The sequence below is a fragment of the Carcharodon carcharias genome, chromosome 2 (genome assembly GCF_017639515.1).
Source record: "Carcharodon carcharias isolate sCarCar2 chromosome 2, sCarCar2.pri, whole genome shotgun sequence".
Lineage (NCBI taxonomy): Eukaryota > Metazoa > Chordata > Chondrichthyes > Lamniformes > Lamnidae > Carcharodon > Carcharodon carcharias.
In genome coordinates, this window is record NC_054468.1 from 43,629,275 (window position 1) to 43,653,164 (window position 23,890).

At 38.6% G+C, this 23,890-nt stretch overlaps 1 protein-coding gene across 1 annotated transcript; it reads left to right on the forward strand.

Annotated features, from left to right (window-relative positions):
- The first annotated feature begins 407 nt into the window (after window positions 1–407).
- Window positions 408–23,813, forward strand: lsg1 (large 60S subunit nuclear export GTPase 1). The gene is made up of 14 exons (XM_041180742.1): window positions 408–554; window positions 1,481–1,607; window positions 2,701–2,821; window positions 4,100–4,186; window positions 5,393–5,479; window positions 6,339–6,399; window positions 7,949–8,125; window positions 11,364–11,810; window positions 12,900–13,001; window positions 13,618–13,761; window positions 15,265–15,388; window positions 20,302–20,381; window positions 21,639–21,815; window positions 23,329–23,813. The coding sequence occupies exons 1-14, from the start codon at window positions 462–464 to the stop codon at window positions 23,506–23,508; spliced, it is 2,007 nt and encodes a 668-aa protein (XP_041036676.1). The 5' UTR covers window positions 408–461; the 3' UTR covers window positions 23,509–23,813.
- Window positions 23,814–23,890: the final 77 nt, after the last annotated feature.

A 23,890-nucleotide genomic window follows, 5' to 3' on the forward strand; every position in this document is an offset into this window, starting at 1 on the left:
TACAGATCAGGCAAGTGTTGAATGGCCTACACCTGTTCCTACTTTTGATCTGCTCTGTAATTCATATGATTCTAATAATTTATTGCAAAAAATGCAGTTTTAAAAATTTTCTGGATTAAATACATTTTACACTGCACCAAATTATCTGATCCACTCTCTGCAAGCCAAACCATGGAACAAAACAAGTTACAATTAATATTAAAATTTTCAGATTAGTACTAATAATATGTATTTAAACAAAACAAATTGACAAAAAAGAAAGTAACTTAAAACATCAAAAACATGTGTAGTTTTAATCAGAGTGCTCTTTGACAATGACTCCAAACTGAACGCAGCGGAACCTTTGGGTCAGAGCTGCTGGAGGCGGCGGAAGGGTTTTCACACACAATCCGGCCGCTGCCGTTGATGTGATCGCGTGGGGAGGTGCCGTGAGCTGGTTGCGGCTGCGCAGAACCGGGGCCATGGGGAAGAAGAAAGGTGGTGGGAGCCTGGGCAGAGCCATCATTAAAGACAAGAATCAGTCCGGCAGGAAACTGCGGAAAGCTGACTGTTGGGTGAGTGGCCTCAAACTTACCCCCTTCAACCTGCCACACGGACTCTCACCCGTGACCTTGCATCCAGGCTCAGCTATTCCAATGTCTGGTGACATCCCATCTTCCATGCTTCAGACACATTGGCAAGACAGTGCATCCTATGGCAAAACACTGCATCCTATCCCATACCGAATCCTGTTCACCCATCACCCATTTCCTGCTACCTAACACTTTCTTCGAGTCCCCCAGTGCCATTATTTTGATGCTCTCATCATTGTGTTTAAATCCCGTTCATTATCTCGCCCTTTTCCTAAATCAGGCTATCTTCAACTCTCTAAGCTCCAATCTATGGAACTTCTTCCCTGAACCCCTTTACACTTTCATCTCTCTTTCTCCTCCTTTAAGACATGTTTTAAAACTCATGTCTTTAACCAAGTTTTTGGTCACACCTAATATCTCCACCTTTGCCTCAGTATCTAATTTTGTTTGATTATCTCTCTATGGAGTTCCTTACATTGTAGTTCTACATTTTAAGGCACCATCTAAATAAAGTTATCTCAAAATGTACTTTTTGATGCCTGGATTTTGGATGATGCGCTGTGTTAATTAGATCTGTATGTCCTGCTTTTATATTTTATAATTTTATATATATATGTATAAGTACATTGTGATTTTTCAAGCTTATGTTTTTTTCTGGCAGTTTTTGGATTTTGGGTAACCTTTGGTGCATATTTCTGTGCTTATGTGTTTGTGGAAAGGTTAGCATGAATGTAAATAAGGAAGCCTGCTTGTATTTGCATTTACCATTTTGTTATCAGCAAACCAAGGAAATTTCCTCTCAAATTCCCATGTACCCATTGAGTCAAGATAGCTTCATAAACTCAATGTTATTATCGATGATGTTGCTGTGATAATTGGATCTAATTCCACTATTACGTCATCCGCAGCTTCACACAAGCGAACTGAATGATGGATATAACTGGGGTCGGCTTAACCTACAATCTGTAACAGAACAAAGCACTTTAGATGAATTCCTGGCAACTGCAGAATTGGCAGGCACAGAGTTTGTAGCTGGTAAGACATTTTGAATTTAGTTTGGAATTCCAAGTGTGGATTTCCATGTATATACTGCCCTATGTTATCTACTTCGGATTAAGATATATTTTGATATTTTTGAATTTTTCTGCCCAATTTAATTATAGTTATTCTACTTTTTCTTAAAAAGGGTTAATTATATAAGTCATAGTTTAGATTTGTCTAGATCATTCAGGACTTTTGTATACTCTGGGAGTTTTCACATTTTGAGTTATAGTTTCTAGGTACTAGTACCAAGAGCAGCATATTTCTAATAGGCTTGTACTTTCTGTATATTGTTAACACTCCTAACTTTTGGATAATAAGTTTGGATCACTGCTCACCATTATCTTCCTCCCATGGTTCAACATTTGTCCTGTCTCTGTTTAAATAAATAAGTCATTACACTTTTAAGACTTCTTTCTGATTCTCAAAACTGTTCTCGCCACTTCCCATGCTCCATGACATCTGCTTTCCACCTTAAACGGCTTTATGCTTCCTCTGCCTTTTTAAAATGCTTTTTCTGCCACGATTACCCAGTTTGCAAGCTTTCGCCAGTGTCTTTGATAGGCTGCATATTTTTTCTCTGTAAAGAGTTTGTTCCTGCAGGTTGTTCCCATCACCTCATCCTGAACTTGCATTTTCACTTTTCTACCACTAGATGAAGCTTCATAAACTCTGGTAATTTCTATCCTGGTCCAATACCTATGGTTTCACAAATGCATTCAGGAAAATATGCTTTTCTCTGATTTCCTGAGCAGTACCATGTGCGATTCACTAGAAATAAAGACAGTTTGATACAAGAACATGATGAAATGATTAACACTGCACATAGATGTAAGATTTGAACATGATTTTACATAACAGGGTGATGTAATATGTAGGAATTTTGTTTCTGCATCAGTACACAATTTTGTGGCGAATGTGCTATTCATTTATCATTGTGTAGGTTCTTGGATGAGGCAGCAGTGTTAATACAAATTGTTGTTTTCTTGATGGCCTAATAGTGTTTATACTTTCCTTAAAGAGACTGTCTATGGCAGCAGTTTTAGTATTCAATCATAACTGAAAGTTTAAACTTCTATCTTGATAGAGAAGCTGAATGTCAAGATTATTTCTGCTGAAGACAGAAGTGGTTTGCTAACAACTGAGGAAAGCAAAAAGATTAAGAAGCTCCAAGAAGAGAACAAGCAGTTTCTATGCATCCCCAGAAGGTGGGAAAGTGTTCAAATATTTATCCTTAAGATTTTGATTTATGAAAATAATGTGTAACAAGAAATGTTTTAAAAGTGTGATTTAATTTCTTCTTCCAATAATTATTTTTTCTGTTAACTCTTCACCTTGTGTCCTTTCCCCTCTTAACAATCACATTTCAAAATGCACTTGAAGTAAATTGTTGCCCTGTTTTCCAACAGGTCCTTAATGTTTCAATATTTTAAAAATTACTTTTTTAAGCTAATGTTTCCAATAAATGGAGTGAATACAGCACTGCTTTTGATGGTAATGTTAACTTGTGTAAGTATTGCTTCCAGATGTTTCTTTTGTAATGTATTAAAAAAATTAGTAATTCTTCAAAGTGTTTTTTATTAAAAAATGTTATTCCTTGTGATATTTTTCAGCTTCTGAATTTACAAAGTATTGTATTTTTGATAGCAATATTGGTTTTCCTTCAATAGAATGATATATTTTTAAACTAATTTGAGGAAGACAAGTATTAACTTGAGTATTATAAAACACAACAATATTGATATAAACTGTAATGTAGTTTCTCAAATAAACTTTTATAGGTAGTTTTAGTCAAATGTATAATTAACTTTATTATTGGTTTAAATTAGAAATTAGCATGGTTTCTTTTTCCACTCCTTCAGTTTTCCAGTGATCTACCCTTGAGCCCATCCTTTTGACATCATTTGCAGAGCTGGGATCAGTTTCCACATGTCTCCAGTTGACACCCATCTGTACTCCTCCTCCACCTCTCTCCAGTGACTGGCATTAAGCTGGATGTCAAACATCCAATTCTGGCTAAGTCTCCATTTCCTCTAATCTGACCAGTATCATCTCTTATCATGAAAATTATTTACTTCCACCTCCATAACGTTATCTCTCTCTGCCCTTGCTTCATCCTTTCTGCTTCTGAAATCCCCATTCATTTCATTTTCTTTTCCAGGCTCAGATATTACAAAGCTGACCTGAGTTGTCTTGCATCTTTCCCTCTCAGAAAGCTTAGGTTTGTATCACATTCTGCTGCCCATATCCTATCCCACACCAAGACCTTCTCACCTGTCATTCCTGTCCTTGCTGGCCTGAGTTCACTTCTGTGGAAAATCATGAATTGATTGATTTCCCAACCTGCAATTCCTGAGAGTGCACGATTGCTCTATTTAGTGGAGTTTTATAAAACTTACCGATTAAATCATGCAGTGCATTTGTGCAAATTACATGTTGTTGAAGTTCTGTTTTGATCTTTTCTCAAATGATTGCCTTTTATGTAGACCTTATTGGGATGAGAATACAGCAGCTGAAGAACTGCAACAGGCAGAAAGGGAAAGCTTCCTGGAATGGAGACGACAGCTGGCTCAGTGAGTGTTGTAGATTGTACTACTTGAAATTCAGGTGATGTGCTCAATGATTGGGGTTAGAAGTTTTACTAAGTTTAAATGCTAATTTTTTGTATGAAAATTACCTAAACCTGAAAATTAACAAATAATCTCTCTCCTTTTGGGATCCAAGCCCTTGAAACACATGAAGGTGATTGTGAATCACCAGTGTCCTGCTGCCTTATTTAACCATTTAACAATATTAATTACATGTCAGATTCAGTGGACCTTCTACTTGGACAATAATTCACTTTCAAATGACCTTAGAATCCTCTTGTGAAATGGATCTGAAGACTGGTTATGCTTCAATAACCTGCTTTGGTTTGAATGTAGAGTCTTGAAATTTTAAGCAGAAAAATTTATGCCCCCCACCTGTCCTGCCTTTATAAATGTACAGCTGAAATTTCTGCCAGGATTTTCCTGATCTCTCATTGTAACTTTGAAGATTGGATGAAACCCTGGTGAAATGGTGCAAATGAGTGTTGGGGAATTAATGAATGGGCACAGAACATCTCTGATCGAGCTGGGCATCTCTCAACCTCTTCTGAAGATATCTCAAAAACAAAAAGGCCTTAAACATATTAATTAATCTTCTTACCTTGCCCTTCAAACGAACTTTCACCTGCAACTGATTCCGTAGCAACCCTGAATGCCCATAATATATGAGCAAGATTTTGAAGTTTTATGGACTTGGAATGATAGTAGGAAAATAATGTGAAAAGTATGAATATGGCAGCACCATGTCATAATATAATGAATTATCTACCTATTTCAGGTGTAATTTCTGACAATCCAAAACTGCAATTCATGTGTAAAATAGTAGATTCCTAGTGTCACAGGCCTCTGTCCCTTTTATTGTGATCTGGCACACTAATGTTAACGTGAAAACCAGCTGCGTTGCTTTCAGCCTACAAGTATATATGAAATATTCCTCCGATAGAAACTTTGCTTGGTGTAGGCCTGCTCTTTGAGTTGAATGATCACTACGGTGAGCCAACTTTCCGATTTCTTTAACTTAAATGTAGAAAAGCATTAGCACTGCTTCAGCACCATTTTTATTGATATACACATTGCATTTGTGGGAAAATGCATTTATCTTGCATTAAATTTTCCAAGAACAATGTACACTGGAATTTTTTAAAGCAATTTTTAAAACATGTTGGCTTATTATTTTTGCTCTGTGCCCAGGCTGGAAGAAGACCGGAACCTGATCCTGACTCCATTTGAAAGGAATTTGGACTTTTGGCGTCAACTATGGAGAGTGATTGAAAGAAGGTATGGTATGTAGAAGCTACATTCCTTGAAATTGCCATCTGGATCTGTTGTTTTGCTATTCACATCCAGTAGCAAATTTGTTGCTCTGAAAAAAAGCTCAGAATTCTGAGCAGAATATTTCAATTTACATACGTTCAAACCAAATATCAATTCATTTATTTTATAACCTTACCTCATGTTACTTGAGTTGTGAATTCTGTTAAATTTAGATAAAGCACTAAAGATAATTATTTTTGCATATTGTGTAACAATCCTTACTTTATTATTTGGGGAATATGGATTCTGTTGGATTTAGAAAGCTGCCTTAGTACACCTTGGGCAATTGTCTTCCTCCCCTTGCTCCATCCTGACTAAACAGTGTCCAGTTTTATTGGGCTACCTTATCACATTTTAAAGTTAATTTTATTTTTTGTATTGTGCATCATTTTCAACTATTCCAATTATGTTCTGCAACTTGTACAATAATGATACAATATGTAGCTTAGAAAGTTCTCAGTGGCATCATGTACTCTCTCCTGGCACACCTGACCTCTACTTGACAACTTCTACAAGCTTCCCAACTGAGACTGAGAACTCATGTGCGTTGTGTGATGATAGGGTAGGTATTGAGTGGGTGATATCAGAGTTTATTACAGAAGATCACTATCAATATATATAAGCGTAGCTGGTTGATGTCAAAAATGGTTATAGACTTGGAAGTTAATGTTACTTAATTGAATACAACTCCGTCATGTAAAGTTTTTTAATTAGCTTTGTACTGGATTATATTAAAAACTGGGTGAAAAGCTAGAAGTTTTGTTATGTTTAAATTGTAAGTGCGTAAAAGCTGTACCACTGGTTCTTTATTTTGTTTCTGCAGTGATATCATTGTTCAGATTGTTGATGCTAGAAACCCACTCCTTTTCCGGTGTGAAGACTTGGTAAGTAAAAATTCGATTATTGATTTATATTTTTTGTTTCTGGCAGTAGTAAGCTGCTTCAGCTCATTCTGAAATGCAGATACCATTTCAAATTGAGAGTAAAAACCTGATTATCTTTGTAGAATCCAGGCTACAGATAGTGGTGTGGTTATATTGCTAAATTTGAAATGTCTTTACATTAAGTAAGCTAAGTTTTCTTTACAATGTTATAGCATTTACGAAGGTTTGATAACTGTTTCCTAATGACCTGTATCTGAAGACTGTACATTTGGTAATCTTCCTGTTTAAAGTATAGTTTAAAATGCTTTAAGTCATGTATTATTGTAAAGCTTAGATAATTAACTTTATGGAAATACCATATCCTATTGGCACTTGCAACAGTTTTGGTACAGGAAAACTATGTGTGCAATTTTTTCTTGCTTCTCTACTCTTTTTCATGGCTTACTTTCTGCTCTGATTATCCCATCACATGCATCCCAAAAAAATTATCATTCAAAAATAACATTCCATACAACTTTCAAGACAGTTGCTCTTTTCCTTCATTGTTAGAGGATTTGATGGAGCTATTTAAAATCATGAGGGCTCTGGACAGATCAGATAGGGAGAAACTGCTCCGACTCATGAAGCATCAAGAACGAGAAGTCAGAGATTAAAAGTAATCAGTAAAATGAAGCAAAAGTGAGAAGAAAAATTTTCCGCGCAGCGAGTGTTTAGGGTTTGGAATGCACTGTCTGAGAACCTGGAGGCAAGTTCAGTTGAAGCATTCAGAAGGGAATTAGACTGTTATCTGAAAAGGAAGATTGTGCAGGGTTATGAGGAGGAGGCAGGGGAACGGCACTAAGTGAGTTGCTCATTCAGAGAGCCAGTGCAGCTGCGATGGGCTAATTGGCTGCCTCCTGTGCTGAAATAATTCTGTGATTCAGCACTATCTGCAGTTGTCTCTGCTGATCTGGCACAATCCCAGCTCTCTTCTGGCTTAGTGCAATTGTTAACAAAAAAATTACATTTATAGATCACATTCCATCCAGCTGTCTTGACAGTTACTCCTCCCTTTCGGCTGCAGCCTCTTCGTTCATAGGTTCTAGCCTCAGTTGTCTCTCCAGGCCTGCTGGTGCTCCAGCTGTACTCTACACTTCCATCAATTCACATGACCCAAGCTGCTAACCTATTTATAACCACATGGAGCACTAGCTTCAGCCTTTTACTGGTCTAACAAGTTGCAGTATTTGACTCCAGACTGGGAAACTATATGGGAATATTTTACTTAAACTGTTTAAACAATCCAAGATTAACAGAAAAGTATTATAATTGTACAGAAAAAACAAGACAGAGTGGAAGAGAAAACATGGGGTGGGAGAATTGGTCAGTTTAGGCAAGCAGAGAGGCATGCAATTAAAAAAAATCCATACACACTCACAATATATTAAGTCGTATTTTATAAAAGTCACAGTAGTGCTATTTGTCCTTGAATGTATTGAACTACTCGGTGCACCCTGCTTTAATTTGTTCATTTAATGTTTCCTTCATATCTGGTGATGTCTGTTCCTAGGAGTGCTATGTGAAGGAGGTCCAGAAGGATAAAGACAACATGATCCTGCTGAATAAAGCTGATCTCTTGACACGTGAGCAGCGAAGAGCCTGGGCAAGGTATTTTGATAAAGAAGGTGTGCAGGTCGTTTTCTGGTCAGCCACTGCAGAAGGGGAAAGGTTAGATGCTGAAGCAAAGGTAAGTTATTAATGGAAGGTTTTTAAAGCTTATTTGAAGGAGGAATGTAAGGAGATGAAAAATGAATGAATGAAGGACATTTAGCTCAGCAAGTATCATCCCTCTAGTACCCAAACGATCCTATCACAGTCTCCAACTATATTGACAAACCATTTTTTTATTCTACTTCACCTGGTAGGCAATGAAAATCATATCAATATTTTAAGTAATATGCTTTGTAGTATGTAAAGTTGTTTTTAATAAAGAAGTACTTCAATCACTCTGACAATTTTTAGTCCACTGATGGAAGAGCTGTCCTCTGGTAAAGATTTCAGAGATTATTTAGCCAAGCCTGCATAATTACTGCAGTGGATGTTGTGATGATTGTAATATGAGTATTAAGATAAGATACTAGAAAATCCTTTCAGTAAAATGTTGGTGGATGGCTGCTGAGTTCTGAAAAAGGCAGTTCAGTTGTCCTCCTGGGACACACTTAAGAGACTGTGGACTATGATTGCTCCACCTCAGAAGATTCCAACTCATGGGCTTCAGCAGTCTGGGCCACCTGGCTGTCAGTGTAGTGCTTTGGGGAAGGAGCTGGAATGCTGCTGCATGCTTCTTCTACTACTACCCTCAGTACTTCTGTTCAACCAGCCCAGTGATCAGCTGAAGGATGAATATAGGCAGCTGACTCTGCAAGCCCACCTCAATTGAGGAGCCAAGAGCCACTGTGACAGCTGCATGGCATTCCTTGGAAACTTCAATGACTAGCAGAATCTGCACTCTCAATCATCAGATGCTGTATGATGTCAGCTCAACAGACCATGGATGGAATTGACCAGCCTCTTCACATTCCAGGCTCTGCGTTAAGCCACAGGCCAAGCTGAATGTTGATTCCTCCATCTCCCACTCTCAATCTATAAACTTTCAGGCTAGCTGCCCATTACACCCAGCTTTTAATTTATTAAACCCATATCCTTCTGAAGCCTAGTCCTGCAGATTCTCCTCAACTTTTCTACATCAAAACTAGTATGCAACCTTGTACACTTGGCAAGGCGGTGCCTGTGTGCCCCTTCTACCCAGTGTGACTGCTGCCCACCAGTGCCCGATACATCCCAATGAGGATTGGTGTTTTACACTAAGCTAAGTTGAGTGGTGTTGATCACTGAACTAGTGCCTACAACAGTGGTAGCAATTGATGCAGTGCCACCTTCCTTGCTCCCCTCCTCTTCCAGTTCCTTGGGTAGGGGTGGGGTGAGGGAAGTTCCTCTCCCCTTCCAGGGGAGGTGGATCTTGCGCCTTGGAACCTGCAGTGATAAAGCTGGAAGGGTTAGTATGCAGTGCATGTGGTCACTGTAAGGACATGTTTGTGATGCAACCACATGGTGCTTGAGTTTCGAAAAATTTGGGTGGTTAAGGATCAGGAACACTTATGCAGTCTTCTTTACATATCCATAACTGTGGACAATCTTCCTCCTCCTCTGCCTGTGGTCATGGCCTGTGCTACTCCTTGCCTGGTCAGATCCTGCTGGTGCCTGTTATATGCTATCTTATCCTGGAAGAGAAAACAGTGATTTATGAATGGGTGTATTAACAAATATGTTTGTGATACTTCACGTGGTTGAAAAGCTGTGAGATGTGTCTGAAGTGTAAATTGTGCCTGTGTAATGCAATAGTGTGGGTTGTGTGAATGCCAGTGTGTTGTAATATGGTGATGCTGTGATGCTGGTGATGGTGCAGTTCATTGAGCAGGGGTTTTGTGAGATGGACAGTTGCCTTGACAACGTGCCAAAATGTTAAATTTCTTGTGGCACTGAAGCATGTCCTACGGACAGGAATCCTGGCTATTAACTCTTTGAATCCTTCCACATCTGCCACATTAGTTGTCTCTGTGGCTTTCTTTGCTCTTGCGGGTACAGCAGAGACATCTTGCGTCTTCTGCCACGACCTCCAGTGCCACTTCTGAGAATCTGTGAACCCTCTACCTCAGTCCCTGAGCCATCCTGAAATGTCTGTCGGCAGTGTGCTGTACACCTTCAGTGAAAGTGGGAGCCTGGTGGCTACATATACCAGGAATTTGTTCTAATTAGCCTTGAATGCTGAACTTGGAGTTGTCTATTTTAGTGGCCTCTTCCAGATGCAGTGTCACTCCCAGTTTGATACTGGCTTCAAATTTTATCTATTTGCAATGGATTCCTTCGCGCAAGTCATTGTTGCAATTCAGAAATATTAGGAAGTCCAGCAGTGATATCTAGGGCATCCCACACTTTTTTTCTTTTTGTTCATGGGTTGTGGGTGTTCCTGGCTAGACCAGCATTTATTGCCCCTTCAACAATTACCTGTTGCTTTCTACCTGTAAACTAACTTCCAGTCAGTATATTTTTAAAAGGTAGTGAAATAGGATCAATCAGCATTTGCAGCTGTGCCCAAGATTTGTTTCCATGAAATCCCTGCAAAGTCAGACATACATTTTATTAATTTTCACATGTGACCATTATTTTAATTTTAGAAAATTTAGACCCATGTTTCACGTTATGTAGAATGGAGTATTCCTAAAAATGTTATTCAACTTTCTTGCTCTTGCTTTCTTTGGTTCCCACTTGACCTATGGTAATGTGACAATTTTAATCGGGCATTGTGAGCAAAGGCCTTCCCCATAAGTGATGGAAAGTGACGTTGCACTTGTAAATAATCATGTTTTGAAGGTGGATGATTCAGTGCACTTGTATTAATAGAACTCACTTAAATAGCTGCTTACCTGTTCACTTGCCACCTTAATAAGGGAAAGATGCAGGCTTCTCTGAAAAGGACAGGTTAAAATTAAGGAGGCAGGAAAGTGGGGAGGGAAATCAGAATTAAATAGATAATCATAAAAAGCCATACCATCATTTTTCACTGTCCATTTTGAGCCTTAGAAATTTGTTATTTTGATAAGACTAATCAGTTTCTGTTGGTTCTTGACTTGCTTTAGGCTTGGAATTTCTTCATCAATACTTTGGTAATGGTTACAGCTCTAAAGTATGCCAGAGTTCTGGCTGCTTCACATTGCTATATTGCTGAATGTTGCTTATATAATACTGGAAATTGTTTTAACATCTTGTCAAAATTGGAATATTTGTGTGCTTTGTTTTAACTTTGGTTTCTATTAAACACAGATGTTTCATTAGGCTAAAAGTTACAATCTCAGTCCTATGTTTTGTACAACTAGTCAAAAATGTAATATTCCACTCTAAATGCTTGTGACTTTAATAATGTTCAGGGGGAAGAACCAGAGAAAGAAAGAAGTGAAGAGAGTGAAGGTGAAACTGAAGGCTCAAGAGAACCTTGCAGCCAGTTTGATCCTCGAGAAGGCTTGTGGCCTACTTTTGACACAGATGTAGATGACTCTACTGAATATGAAGATTGTGAAGATGATGAATTTTGGGAAACTTGTTCAGAAGATGAGAAGACAAATAATATAAGCCAGTCTGATAATGGGAGTTTGACTGGCCTTGCTAATTTAAATCTTACCTCCACTGATGGCTATGTGGACTACAGCAGTGATAATGATAGGACTGCATGTGCTTCAACCTCCAATACAACACAGTTTACAAAAAAATGCATCAGGAACCCGAGCCATCTGATGCAGCGAAATGAACTTTTGGAGATTTTTAAAACTTTGCACAAAGGAAATCGTGTAAAGGATGATGAAATCACAGTGGGATTAGTGAGTGAATGCTTAAGTGTCTTGAATTTTCCCCCCCTGGTTTTTTGTCTGTTTATTGTTTACAGCATGGCAGGATGGGGGCATGATGAAAAAAGCATATAGTCCATCCAACTGGCATTTCAGATCCTGTTTCATGCTTTTTGTTTCCTTTCTTAAAAATATTTTAGTTTTCTACTTTAATGTTTATTTGTGCCTTTATTTCTTTCTTCCCATTTTCCCACTGATTTTTATTTTAGGTTTCTTTTGACTTTTGTAAATATTTTTGTTGCTTGAAGAAAAGATTGGGTAGTGCTCTCAAGCTAAAGAAAAAAGAGACAATCAAAATAAAAGTATAAAAAAAAGAGTATGCTAGTTGATAGGGATGGAGGGTGGGGAAATAAAGAATTTGGTTACTAAGGGCAGGCCATGAGGTGACCAAGGCAGGTGGCTGATGAAAACTGGCAAATCTGTTGAGTGTGGATTAAGCAGGTTTTTTTAGAATGTGTAGTGTTGGGAAAGATAGAAACCTGGTAAAGATAAGCTACTTGATCTTGGAGTTGGTTGGTAGGGCAAATGGAGCTAGTAAACAGAATTTCAATTGTTTAGTGGGCATCTTTAAATTATGGAATAAAGTTGTTAATATTGGCAGTCAGTTAAAATATTTCCAACATTGTATTCAACAAGAAGTAAGCTGGTCTTTATTTTGGATTTTTTTAAGTCCTTTGTTAACAGACAAATCCCAGATATAGATAACTCTTTATATTTATGCTGGTTTTCTTTAAATAGAAAATAAAGTTCTATTCTCCTCTCTGATGCTTGCCCCTTCTTAGTTAAAGCCAATCTTAGATATGCAATGTTAAAGTTGATACATTTGACTGTTTTTCTTCTTTTAAGCACTTTCTTCAATGTCTATATGCAATATTGCATATTACTAAGTATTCTTTAAATGTCTACTTCCAGAAGCCAATTGTCTCTGCTATTCATTTTTACAAATAATGATGCACCATACACTTCAATGTGCTTCCATTTTGGCGATGCATAATGTAAATTGGGATTGTTTGATCAATGCCTAATGTTTGTGTTGTATTCATGTTTTGTTTCATTTAATAGGTGGGCTATCCAAATGTAGGCAAAAGTTCAACAATCAATACTATTCTTCAAAATAAAAAAGTTTCTGTATCTGCAACTCCAGGTCATACAAAACACTTCCAGGTAACTTTTGTTGATATCTTTTAGTGTTGAACTTTCACTATTAAATTTGTTTGAATTATTTTAAGCAACAGTAAAGAATGGAAATGGAACATGTTTCTACTTTATATCAAAATCAGGTGTTTCTAGATCAGTTAGAAGATATGTTAAATGCAGAGTAAAGCTCCGCCTACTCCATACATTATTTCAGAAGATGCTGAATGCATCATTATGACATTTTTGATTGTCAGATTTGCTGCTGTGCATGTGTGCTAATTTACTTAAAATTATAAATTGTGGACTTGTGCCCACAAAGAATTGAACTGATGCTCTCTCAATTCAGTTAATGGATTTATAGCCATCTGGGGAGGTAGCTTTCATTCCATCATTCTCGGCTGTACACACTTGGCGAAGGGCAATGTTTTAACTTTTGATTACTTTATGAATTGGTATCCTTTTAATTTCAACATTTTCTAGTCAGCATTTTTCATAAACAGAATGCAGATGTGTAATTGTGTTTGCAATTAAATGGTTTTCTAGCTAATATGAACAATTGTTGCATCAATCATTTGGGTAAAATCTTGAATCCAATCTTAAAATGGCTTTGGCTAGCTTCAATTACTGAATAATTTTCTTTCAGACATTATATGTAGAGCCAGGTTTATGCTTGTGTGACTGTCCGGGCCTTGTGATGCCATCTTTTGTCTCTACCAAAGCAGAAATGGTCTGTAGTGGAATTTTGCCCATAGACCAGATGAGAGACCATGTGCCACCAGTTTCTTTAATATCCTTTCTTGAATTTACACGGTATTAATATTAACTAAGAAATAGTATTCTGTCTTTTGAGAACAGCATTCCTTATTAAAGAGACCAATATACTTGGGAAGAATTTCAATAAGAGATAAACGGTTAATGAATTTCTTTTTCCTGAGAAGAGTTTTTTTAGTTAAAAATGCAACCTTGTGGAAAACTGTCTGTATTTGGGCTCTTAGCCAGCAAAAGATTATGCTTGAACATTTTTTTACACATACAAACTGAGGGAATTAATTTACTTATATTGCTGGAAGGGTGTTGAGCTTACAATCCTACAATCGATAGATCATTTAAGTAAACTTTTTTTATATTCGATATGTACCAAATATAGTTTCCATAAGAGTGTATTTTAACTCTCAAAACTGAATAGCTCTTATCAAAAAGGAAGCATCCTTAACTTATTTATGTTGGGGACAGGGGAGATAGGTAGTGGCAGAAAGTGAATTTCTATAGTTTCTTCCCCTCTCGTGGAAATATTTTTATTTAGAACTCAATTCCCACGTCATTGTACCTTTGCCTTTAGCGCATGTATGATGCTGTGTACACAAGATAAGTTTTTTCCAGAATCATTTTTGGCTTTGCCTAATTAAATTAGATTTAGTAGGTTGAAGATGTCATAAATGTTTGAGTAAGGGCTGAGGATGGTGGAAAATATTTTTGTATTTCTTTCCTTGCCGCTGATTATGCTGGCCAGGATTTTGCAGTCAGCGACAAACCTCGAAGAAAGCTACCCACAAAGATCTAGTGATCCCTGTGACATGGATTTCACCTTTCCTAACTTTTATTTCATCTTAGGCGCCAGCTTTAGCGGTTTCGGGCTTCCAGCAACAGTATCATCGAGTAGGCTAAGCAGTCATCATTATTGAATTCTTCTGAGATGCAACAGGCAGGCTTATCATTTGTTCTAATAATTTTACAGAAAGCTGAATAAAAATTGGATCATCCACATAGATTAAGTTAGATGGAATGTCAAACTTTTTTTAAAAAATTATCATGGAACAGAGAAATTTGATATACTGTAAATATAAAATGTAGTTTTTCATGGCCAGAGAGGTTGTTCAGCATAATTATGATCTAGTACACCATTAATAACTCAATTGCACCTCATTCAACAAGGCTTAACTTTTTCAAGGATTTAAAGGAAGAATAGTGCGTAAAAACTGGATGTCTGTATCAGTGATTTCTAATTGATCTCCAGTTGTGAGGACTTCAGCAATGGTCCCTGTGGAAAAGTGGGGTATCATGGCAACTTAATTTCATATGTGCAGCCACCAGAAGTCGCTATCAGTTTGACAGAGTAATAACTGTGAACATTGACAGTTTCGTTGTCATTACAGTTGCAAATATCAGGCCGTTGCCTGCATACAAAAATATGAACTGTATAATGTGAAAAGTGTCTTGCCTCATATTGTGGGTTACAGCTATTCCCATCAATTTTAAAGCACACTTATATTGAGTTCCTTAACCAGGCTATGTCTGCCAGCATATTCCAAGGCACGTTTTGGAAGCCATATATGGAATTAATATCATCCGACCCAGAGAGGATGAAGATCCAGATAGACAACCTACTTCTGAGGAATTATTAACTGCCTATGGATGTAAGTCTATGATAAATGATCGATTTTTATTCACATTGCATTTAAATTATGGACAGTGTTCACTTTATAGTCATAGAGGTCTACAGCACAGAAAAAGGCCCTTCGGCCCATCGAGTCTGCACCGGTCAATCAAGTACCTAACTATTCTAATCCCGTTTTCCAGCACTAGGCCCATAGCCTTGTATGCCATGGCATCACAAGTGCACATCCAAATATTTCTTAAATGTTATGAAGGTTTCTGCCCCTACCATCCTTTCAGGCAGTGAGTTCCAGATTCCCACCACCCCCTAGGTGAAAAAATTCTTCCTCACATCCCCTCCTAAACCTCCTGCCCCTTACCTTAAATCTATGTGCCCTGGTTATTGATCCTTCCACCAAGGGGAAAAGTTCTTTCCTGTCAACCCTATCTATGCCACTCATAATTTTATACACCTCAATCAGTCCCCCTCAATCTCCTCTGCTCCAGAGAAAATAACCTCAGTCTATCCAATCTCTCCTTATAACTAAAACTCTCCAGCCCAGGCAACATCCTGGTAAATCTCCTCTACACTCTCTCTAGTGCAGTCACATCCTCCTTATAATGCGGATTCCAGAACTGCACACAATACTCTAGCTGTGGCCTAACCAGCGTTTTATACAGTTCCAGCATAACCTCCCTGCTCTTATATTCTGTGGCTCGGCTAATAAAGGCAAGTATTCCATATGCCACCTTAACCACCTTATCTACCTGTCCCGCAATCTTAAGGACATGCATACCCAGGTCCCTCTGATCCTCGGTACTTCCTAGGTTACTACCATCCTTATGTTGCTGTGCCTTGTTTATCCTGCCCAAGTGCATCACCTCTCACTTATCCGGATTAAATTCTGTTTGCCACTGAACCCTCCCTGCGTCTTCCGGCTCCACACATGAATTACCACTATGGTCCTTAATGGGCCCTACTCTTTCCCTAGTTATCCTCTTACTCTTAATGTACTTGTAAAATAACTTTGGATTTTCCTTTATTTTACTTGCTAGTGTTTTTTCATGCCTCCTTTTTGCTCTCCTAATTTCCTTTTTAAATTCCCCCCCTACACATTCTAAAACCCTCTAGGGCTTCCGCTGTTTTGAGCCCTCTGTATCTGCCATAAACTTGCCATTTTCTCTTTATCCAATCCTGTATATCCCTCGACATCCAGGGTTCCCTGGATTTGTTGGTCCCACCCTTTGGGCATAATTTCACCCTTGCTGGGCGAGCGGGCCCCACTGGCTCGGCGGTGGGTGGGCAGCTGACCCCCATCACAGAAACGGGGCCCGCTGCCATTTTGAGTGGGCGGGCCAATTAAGGCCCGCCCAGCGGCCTGTCCGACAGGAAGTGCTATGCGCTTCCTGTGTTGGGGGGTGGGGGGGGGTGGGTGCAGGGAATCCCCTACTGTCAAAGTGTGCTCTTTCATGCATGTGCGCGAAAGAGCACACTGCTCCCTGAGGCAAAGTGCTGTCTCAGGGAGTTTACTGACAGGTAAGAAAAGTCAAAAAATAGAGAAATATTAAAACTATTAACATGTCCCCCTCATGTGACAATGTCACACGAGATGGGACATGTTAATAAGAAACACACACAGTTTATTAAATTTAAAAAAAACGGACATGAAACTTCTTCCCGCCAGTGGATGAAGTTTCATGAGTAATCTGGAGCCCACTGGGGCTCCTGGCCTGCCCGCCAGCCTTAAGCTTGGACGGGTAGGGTCTTTAACAAGGTTAATTAGCCTGTCAATGGCCTTAATTGGCCATTGACAAGGCGGGCGGACAACTGATTTCGCTGTCCGACCACCTTCCTGAAGATTTAAATGGACTGGGATGACGGGGATTCCTCCTGAAGTCATCCCGCGTCATTTTCCCCTCGGCGAGTGGGCCCCGCCCCCAAATCGCCGAGGGGAAAATCCTGGCCTTTATCTTTACACGAATATGTTGACCCAGTACTCTCCCAAGTTCTTTCTTGAATGAGTCCCACTGCTCTGACGCAGATTTACTTAAAAATAGCTGCTCCCAGTCCACTGTGGCCAAATCATATCTGATCTTATTAAAATCAGCCTTCTCCCAATTTAGAACTCTGATTTCTGGCCCATCCTTGTCCTTTTCCGTAACAACCTTGAATCTAACCGATCACTATCTGCAAAATGCTCCCCCACTGATACCATTACCACTTGCCTGGCTTCATTCCTTAAAATTAAGTCCAGGACCGCCCCCTCTCTTGTCGGACCTTCTACGTATTGGCTTAAAGAGCTCTCCTGGATGCATTTTAAGAATTCTGCTCCCTCTAAACCTAACACACTATGACTAACCCAGTTAATGTGGGGGAAGTTGAAATCTCCCACTATTACTACCCTATTATTTTTACACTTCTCTGAAATTTGCTTACATATCTGCTTTTCTATTTCTTTGACTGTTTGGGGGCCGATAGTACACTCCCAGCAATGTGATTGCTCCTTTTTTGTTTTACAGTTTTACCCTTTTGGCTTCATTGGAGGAGCCTTCTAAGATGTCATCCCTCCTTACTGCTGTAATTGATTCCTTGATCAATATTGCAATACCGCCTCTTCTTTTACCTCCTTACCTGTCTCGCCTGAAGACCCTATATCCTGGAATATTGAGCTGCCAATCCTGCCCCTCTTTCAACCATGTCTCTGTGACAGCAATGGCATCATACTTCCATGTGTTAATTTATGCCCTCAACTCATCTGCCTTATTTGTCAGATTCCTTGCATTAAAATAAATACCATCCAACCTTGCCAAACTCCCTAGTGCCTTAACTGGCCTATAATTTCTTTGCCTTCCACACTCACTTGCTCTCTCTTCTAATTTTGGCTGTGCATCTCCCTCTGCAGAACATCCTCTCAGGATCTCATCCCCCTGCTAAGTTAGTTTAAACCCTCCCCAACAGCACCAGCGAACCTCCCCGCAAGGATGTTGGTTCAGGTGCAACCCGTCTGCCTTGTACACGTCCCACTGCCCCCAGAAACGGTCCCAATGTCCCAGAAATCTAAAACCCCCCCCCTCAGCACCATCTCTCCAGCCATGCATTCATCTGGACTAACCTCCTATTTCTATATTTACTAGGTGTGGCACTGGAAGTAATCCAGAGATTACTACCTTTGAGGCCCTTTTTTTAAATCTGCTTCTTAGGTCCCTAAATTCTGCTTGCAGGACCTCATCCCTCTTTCTACCTATGTCATTGGTACCTACATGTGCCACGATCTCTGTCTGTTTGCCCTCCCCCTTTAAAATGCCCTGCAGCTGTTCAGTGACACCCTTGACCCTGGCACCAGGGAGGCAACATACCAACCTGGAGTCATGGCTATGGCAGCAGAAACGCCTTTCTGTTCCCCTTACTACCTAGTTTCCTATCATTGTTTGGCTTCATAAGACAATTAGTAGTCTGGCTTTAATTTAGCATAAATTGTTAAAAGCTGCATCTCCTGGAATTTGAAGTATCAATTTATAGTTATTGTACCCCTTTGTATGTTCTTTTCATGCCTTTCCTTTCAGCCAATTCATTGTTCCTCCATTGAGAGTTTGGGGGAAGGATTGGGGGAGCCTGCTGCCTCATCTGCAGTAGGACATTAGGAAAGCTACAAGAGTGGAATTAATTATTAGTATTTTACGCCATTCCATTTCCCTTCCTGTGGGGAATATTTTTCTCCTTCCCCATACCTCCCACTTATTTGAAACCAGGGGCAGATCGTAAGGGAGAATACACATCATACACAACAGACGGTTTGCACATATGTGATTAGAAGAGCATCAGAAGGCCAAGACAGGGAATTTAAGTGAAGAGCCATAGGGACACCAGAATCACATTTGTGGACAAAATTGAAATTCCTCATTTTGGCCTCTTACCCAAAACATCTGCTTCTGTAACAGGACTTTGCATCTTGATTCTTGACTTCTGTCTGTTCCTTCCTCCCTCCATTATTTGGCTCAGTGCTGCTGAGGGGCTCATTTCTAATTTCTAGTTCTACCAACCCCTGTACTCAAAATATTAACGTGACTCTTTATTTCTAATACCGATGGATCTATAATCATTAATACTTTAATCATTAAAGCATATTAATCATATTTTGTCTTTAGTTTATACATAGAGACAGTACCGTTGTGTTGCTATAGAATGTAAGTAAGCTTAAGTTGCCACTTGACTATTTTATTGGTGGCGTGACCTTACCGATATTCCAGTGAGGGAGAGGAGAATGTGTAGCAGTTGAGTTTGTCAAATAGTAAACTCACACCTGCCTCTTGAAACATGGCTTTACATACTCAGTTCCTATGCCATTTGTTTTCTCATCTCTGCTCTACTTGAAGAAATAAAAAAATTTAATCAAGTCTCTTGACTAAAAATATTGTGCTAAAACTTTTACATGCCATATTTTTCAAACATGCTTGTATTTTTTGTTTTGGTTGAACAGCTTTGTTAGACAGGAGTGTAATATCTTGCTTCATTAGGAGCATAACCCTCCTAATACTGGAAAAGAATTCAGAACTCTTTCGGAAAAGAATTCAGAACTCTTTCGGAAAAGAATTCAGAACTCTTTCGGAAAAGAATTCAGAACTCTTTCGGAAAAGAATTCAGAACTCTTTCGGAAAAGAATTCAGAACTCTTTCGGAAAAGAATTCAGAACTCTTTCGGAAAAGAATTCAGAACTCTTTCGGAAAAGAATTCAGAACTCTTTCGGAAAAGAATTCAGAACTCTTTCGGAAAAGAATTCAGAACTCTTTCGGAAAAGAATTCAGAACTCTTTCGGAAAAGAATTCAGAACTCTTTCGGAAAAGAATTCAGAACTCTTTCGGAAAAGAATTCAGAACTCTTTCGGAAAAGAATTCAGAACTCTTTCGGAAAAGAATTCAGAGACTACCAATTAACCAACATATTGCAATCTTACAGACATGAGAGGTTTTATGACTGCACATGGACAACCAGATCAACCTAGGACAGCTCGATATATTTTGAAGGATTATGTAACAGTGAGTAAACTGTTTGTGCAGTATTATTAATGTTTACATTTGTGAATGAATACATGCAAATGGATCTCCTTTTGTTGTCATAGTTGTAAAGAAAATTGCTCAGATGACCATTAGACTGGACGTGATTGTCTTCTTGCATATTAAGATGGGAAACTGGCTAAACTATTAAGTGGAGTGATGAACAGTTGACAGATTAGAGGGAAGCATATGGTGGTGTCCTCCAGGAACCTGCATTAAGTTTTTGACAACTATTAATGACCCGGACTTGGGTACACAGAACATAATTTAAACGTTAGCAGGTGACACAATGCTTGTAGTAGTAAACAATGAGGAGAATAGTAACAGATCTCAGGAGATGGAAGACCTATGAAATAGATGGATGAAAGTTAATACAAAAGTGTGAATAATGCATTTTTTTGAAGGAAAATGAGAGATACAATATAAATTAAATGTGCAGTTTTAAAGGGTGTGTAGGCACAGAGACCTGGGAGTTCATGTATATAGACCTTTGAAGGGGGAGGGACAATTTGCCAAGAAAAGGTTGATGGGAGATATGATAGATGTGTTGAAAATCATGAATGATTTTGATAAAGTAAATAAGGAGAAACTGCTTCCAGCAGCAGAAGGACAGATTTAAGGTAATTGGCAAAAAAGCAGGGGTAGGATGAGAGAAAGTTTACACTGAACTGTTACAATGTAGAAATCATTGCTTGATAGGGTGGTGGAAATGGATTCAATAGTAACTGGATTTACACTTGGAAAGGAGAAATTTGCAAAAAATTCTAACTTGTTTCTCACTGAGGTAAAGTATAATTCTCCACAGAGAGTTAAAATCTATTGAGCGTTAAGCAGTACATGATTATATGTATTGCCATTATTGTCTGTTTGTGATGAAGAAAAGTTTTCTTTGAACATCTGTGATTAAGAACAGGAAAAGTTTCCCAAAGCTTTCCCAAAGTTGTGGAGCATTTCTGCAGAAGTGCTCAGATGACATCATGTCTGGATTTTGAAATGAAGGCTAACAAGAAGTATGTATAGCTGGGGAGTTGGCAGATGGTCATCCGAGAAGAAAGAATGGTTTTCCTTGCCACATCTCAAACATCCAAAAGTGCTTCAGATGAAATGATTTACTTTGGTACATTTGCTTTCAATATGTTAGCGAGTACAGCAGTCATTTTGCATCTGGCAGTAAAGCTTGTAACCAAATATGAATAGATTTTGTGTTTTGATATGTCTGTTTTCTGCTTTAAATTTCAGGGCAAGCTATTATACTGCCATTCTCCACCTGGCATTGATCCTGCTCATTTCCAATTCCAGCATGCTAACTTTGAAGAATGTGCTGTTTCAGGTGACAAGAATGGTTCACGGCTCAAAGAGAAGCAACATAAAGTGAAACGAATTGAAAATTATGTGGACAAAAGCTTCTTTCATCAGGTAAGAAAACACAAATAGGATGCACAATGGTGTGATGCTTGTGGAATGGATTTCGATTGCCAAGAGCCTGATATGCTTAAAAACTAGAATGCAAGTAACGATTCCAAGATTGTTAATCAAATTATGTAAATGTTTCTGTATATTTATATAAAGCACTGTTTATATTATGAATTTTGGTTTTTAGTATACTGTTAGGACTGGAATAGGAGGAATGTGCGACTTATCAAGCCCCACTACTCTGCAGGCCATACCATTAATTTTGATGTTTAATTTTATCCTGAAGTGGCCAATTGAATATCTATATTACTAGTACCCCAAAGAAAAGAGACTATGACCAGACTTCTTTCAAAAACGCAGAATAATTACTTTATTTCCAAGTACTAGTTAACAACAATTGCAATAAGGAAGTATAGCTATTGACCTCTTCCTAAAGAATTTCCCCAAACACGCACATAGATAAGAACAAACAGATAATGTCTCTCTGCAGAGTTGGGCTTTTAAGGAGGTTATACAAATAAAGGATAAAGTCCGTAGGGTTTCGATGCTCTCGACTTGGAGTTCTCATGTGACAATGGGCCACTGGTCCTGGTGGATGCCTAGGAGTTCTCACCAGCTTGGTTCAGCTGTGTCCAATTGCAGACTAGTTGCAATCATGAGAGTTGATAGCTACACACACATTAGGCAAAGGAGTTGAGAGAGAGAGCTTGCGGCTTCAGGTTGGTCTGCAATCTCTGCTGCTTCCAACCACACTGCTCTCAAACAACTTCCAAAGCATAATGCTGGTCTCTCCCTGTGGCCTGTAGTAACCAGGCAACAGTCCAGGTTTTTTCCCCCTCTCCCATGTGACTGCCTGGTCATAAAAGCTTTCCATTATTTAACTCAAATGACTTGTCCAGTCATAAGACCCCTTTTTAAAAAAAAATCCAGGTACACACAATAGAGCCTTAGACTTGCCGTCTCCATTTCAAAAGTGAAACTAGATCCAAGGCCAATGACCATCTGTCCAGCTCAGATCATGTTCTTCCATTTTGTAAGAGAAAAATTCAGCCTTAAAGGATATGTTCCTGACAATACCTGTAATAGAGAAAAATATAGATGTTTTGCCCTGAAAGTAAAATTAGTGAGCTCCAAATAGTTAGATGGTTATTTTGCGACAGCAAACAGTAACAATTTATAGTAAAAGAAACAATATCATTGTAATGCTCTTTATATCTCAAAATTTACGGGATGGATACATGTTTTATGTAATTCTGAGCTTATACTAATAATTTGCCATCTAGAAAATATATCTGCTTGCAGGTTTTACTGTAATCAGGTTCTTCAAAGACGGTTTCAAGATTGAGGCCTTTGGTGCACTATTGGAGGGTCTTTTCATCAATACAATCCTCAAATCATAACTTTATTCATCATTCTTGGGTGGCGGTGCTTTGTCCTGTAAATTGAACCAGTTTTGATAACATTCACAAAATGCATGAAATTGACTAATAAAATGTATATTGTGTACTTGTGAAAGGAGAATATACGTGCCTTGACAAAAGGAGTTCAAACAGCAATGGGATTAAAGCTTGGCATTAACCCAATCCCGATGACTGGAACCAGCGTGGAAAATGTGGCAGGGAAAGCATGGAAAAAGCATGGCAACAGGAAAAAGAAGGAAAAATTACGGAAACTTTGTAAACACCTGGATGGGTGAACTTCACTTGCTATCATCGGGATATGGGCAGTTGCCCTAATTAACGGAATATAATATGGGCAGTAGGTAATGGGAATATATGCAGCAGGTCATGAGAAATAGTAATGAATGTGTTATGCAATACATGCTGAGCAAATGAAATGGCAATCTTATGAAATGTTTGAAGTAATTCATTGTGATTCATTTGGGATTTCCAGTTCATTTTGTATGCAGAATTTGTTACAATATAATTTTTTAACCTTTTCCATGGATGTGAATAAATGATTTTCCTGTTGAAATACTGCAGTAAAAGAATACAAAATAAATATACATGTGCCACTTGGTTTTCATTTACTAACTGAGATGATAAAATTACATTTGTTTTGATTTGTTTGAAATGATA

Coding starts and splice junctions, on each gene's coding strand:
- lsg1 (XM_041180742.1), top strand. CDS start 462: ATGGGGAAGAAGAAAGGTGGTGGGAGCCTGGGCAGAGCCATCATTAAA. Junction 2,822..4,099: donor TTTCTATGCATCCCCAGAAG/GTGGGAAAGTGT, acceptor CCTTTTATGTAG/ACCTTATTGGGATGAGAATA. Junction 15,389..20,301: donor ATTATTAACTGCCTATGGAT/GTAAGTCTATGA, acceptor GCAATCTTACAG/ACATGAGAGGTTTTATGACT.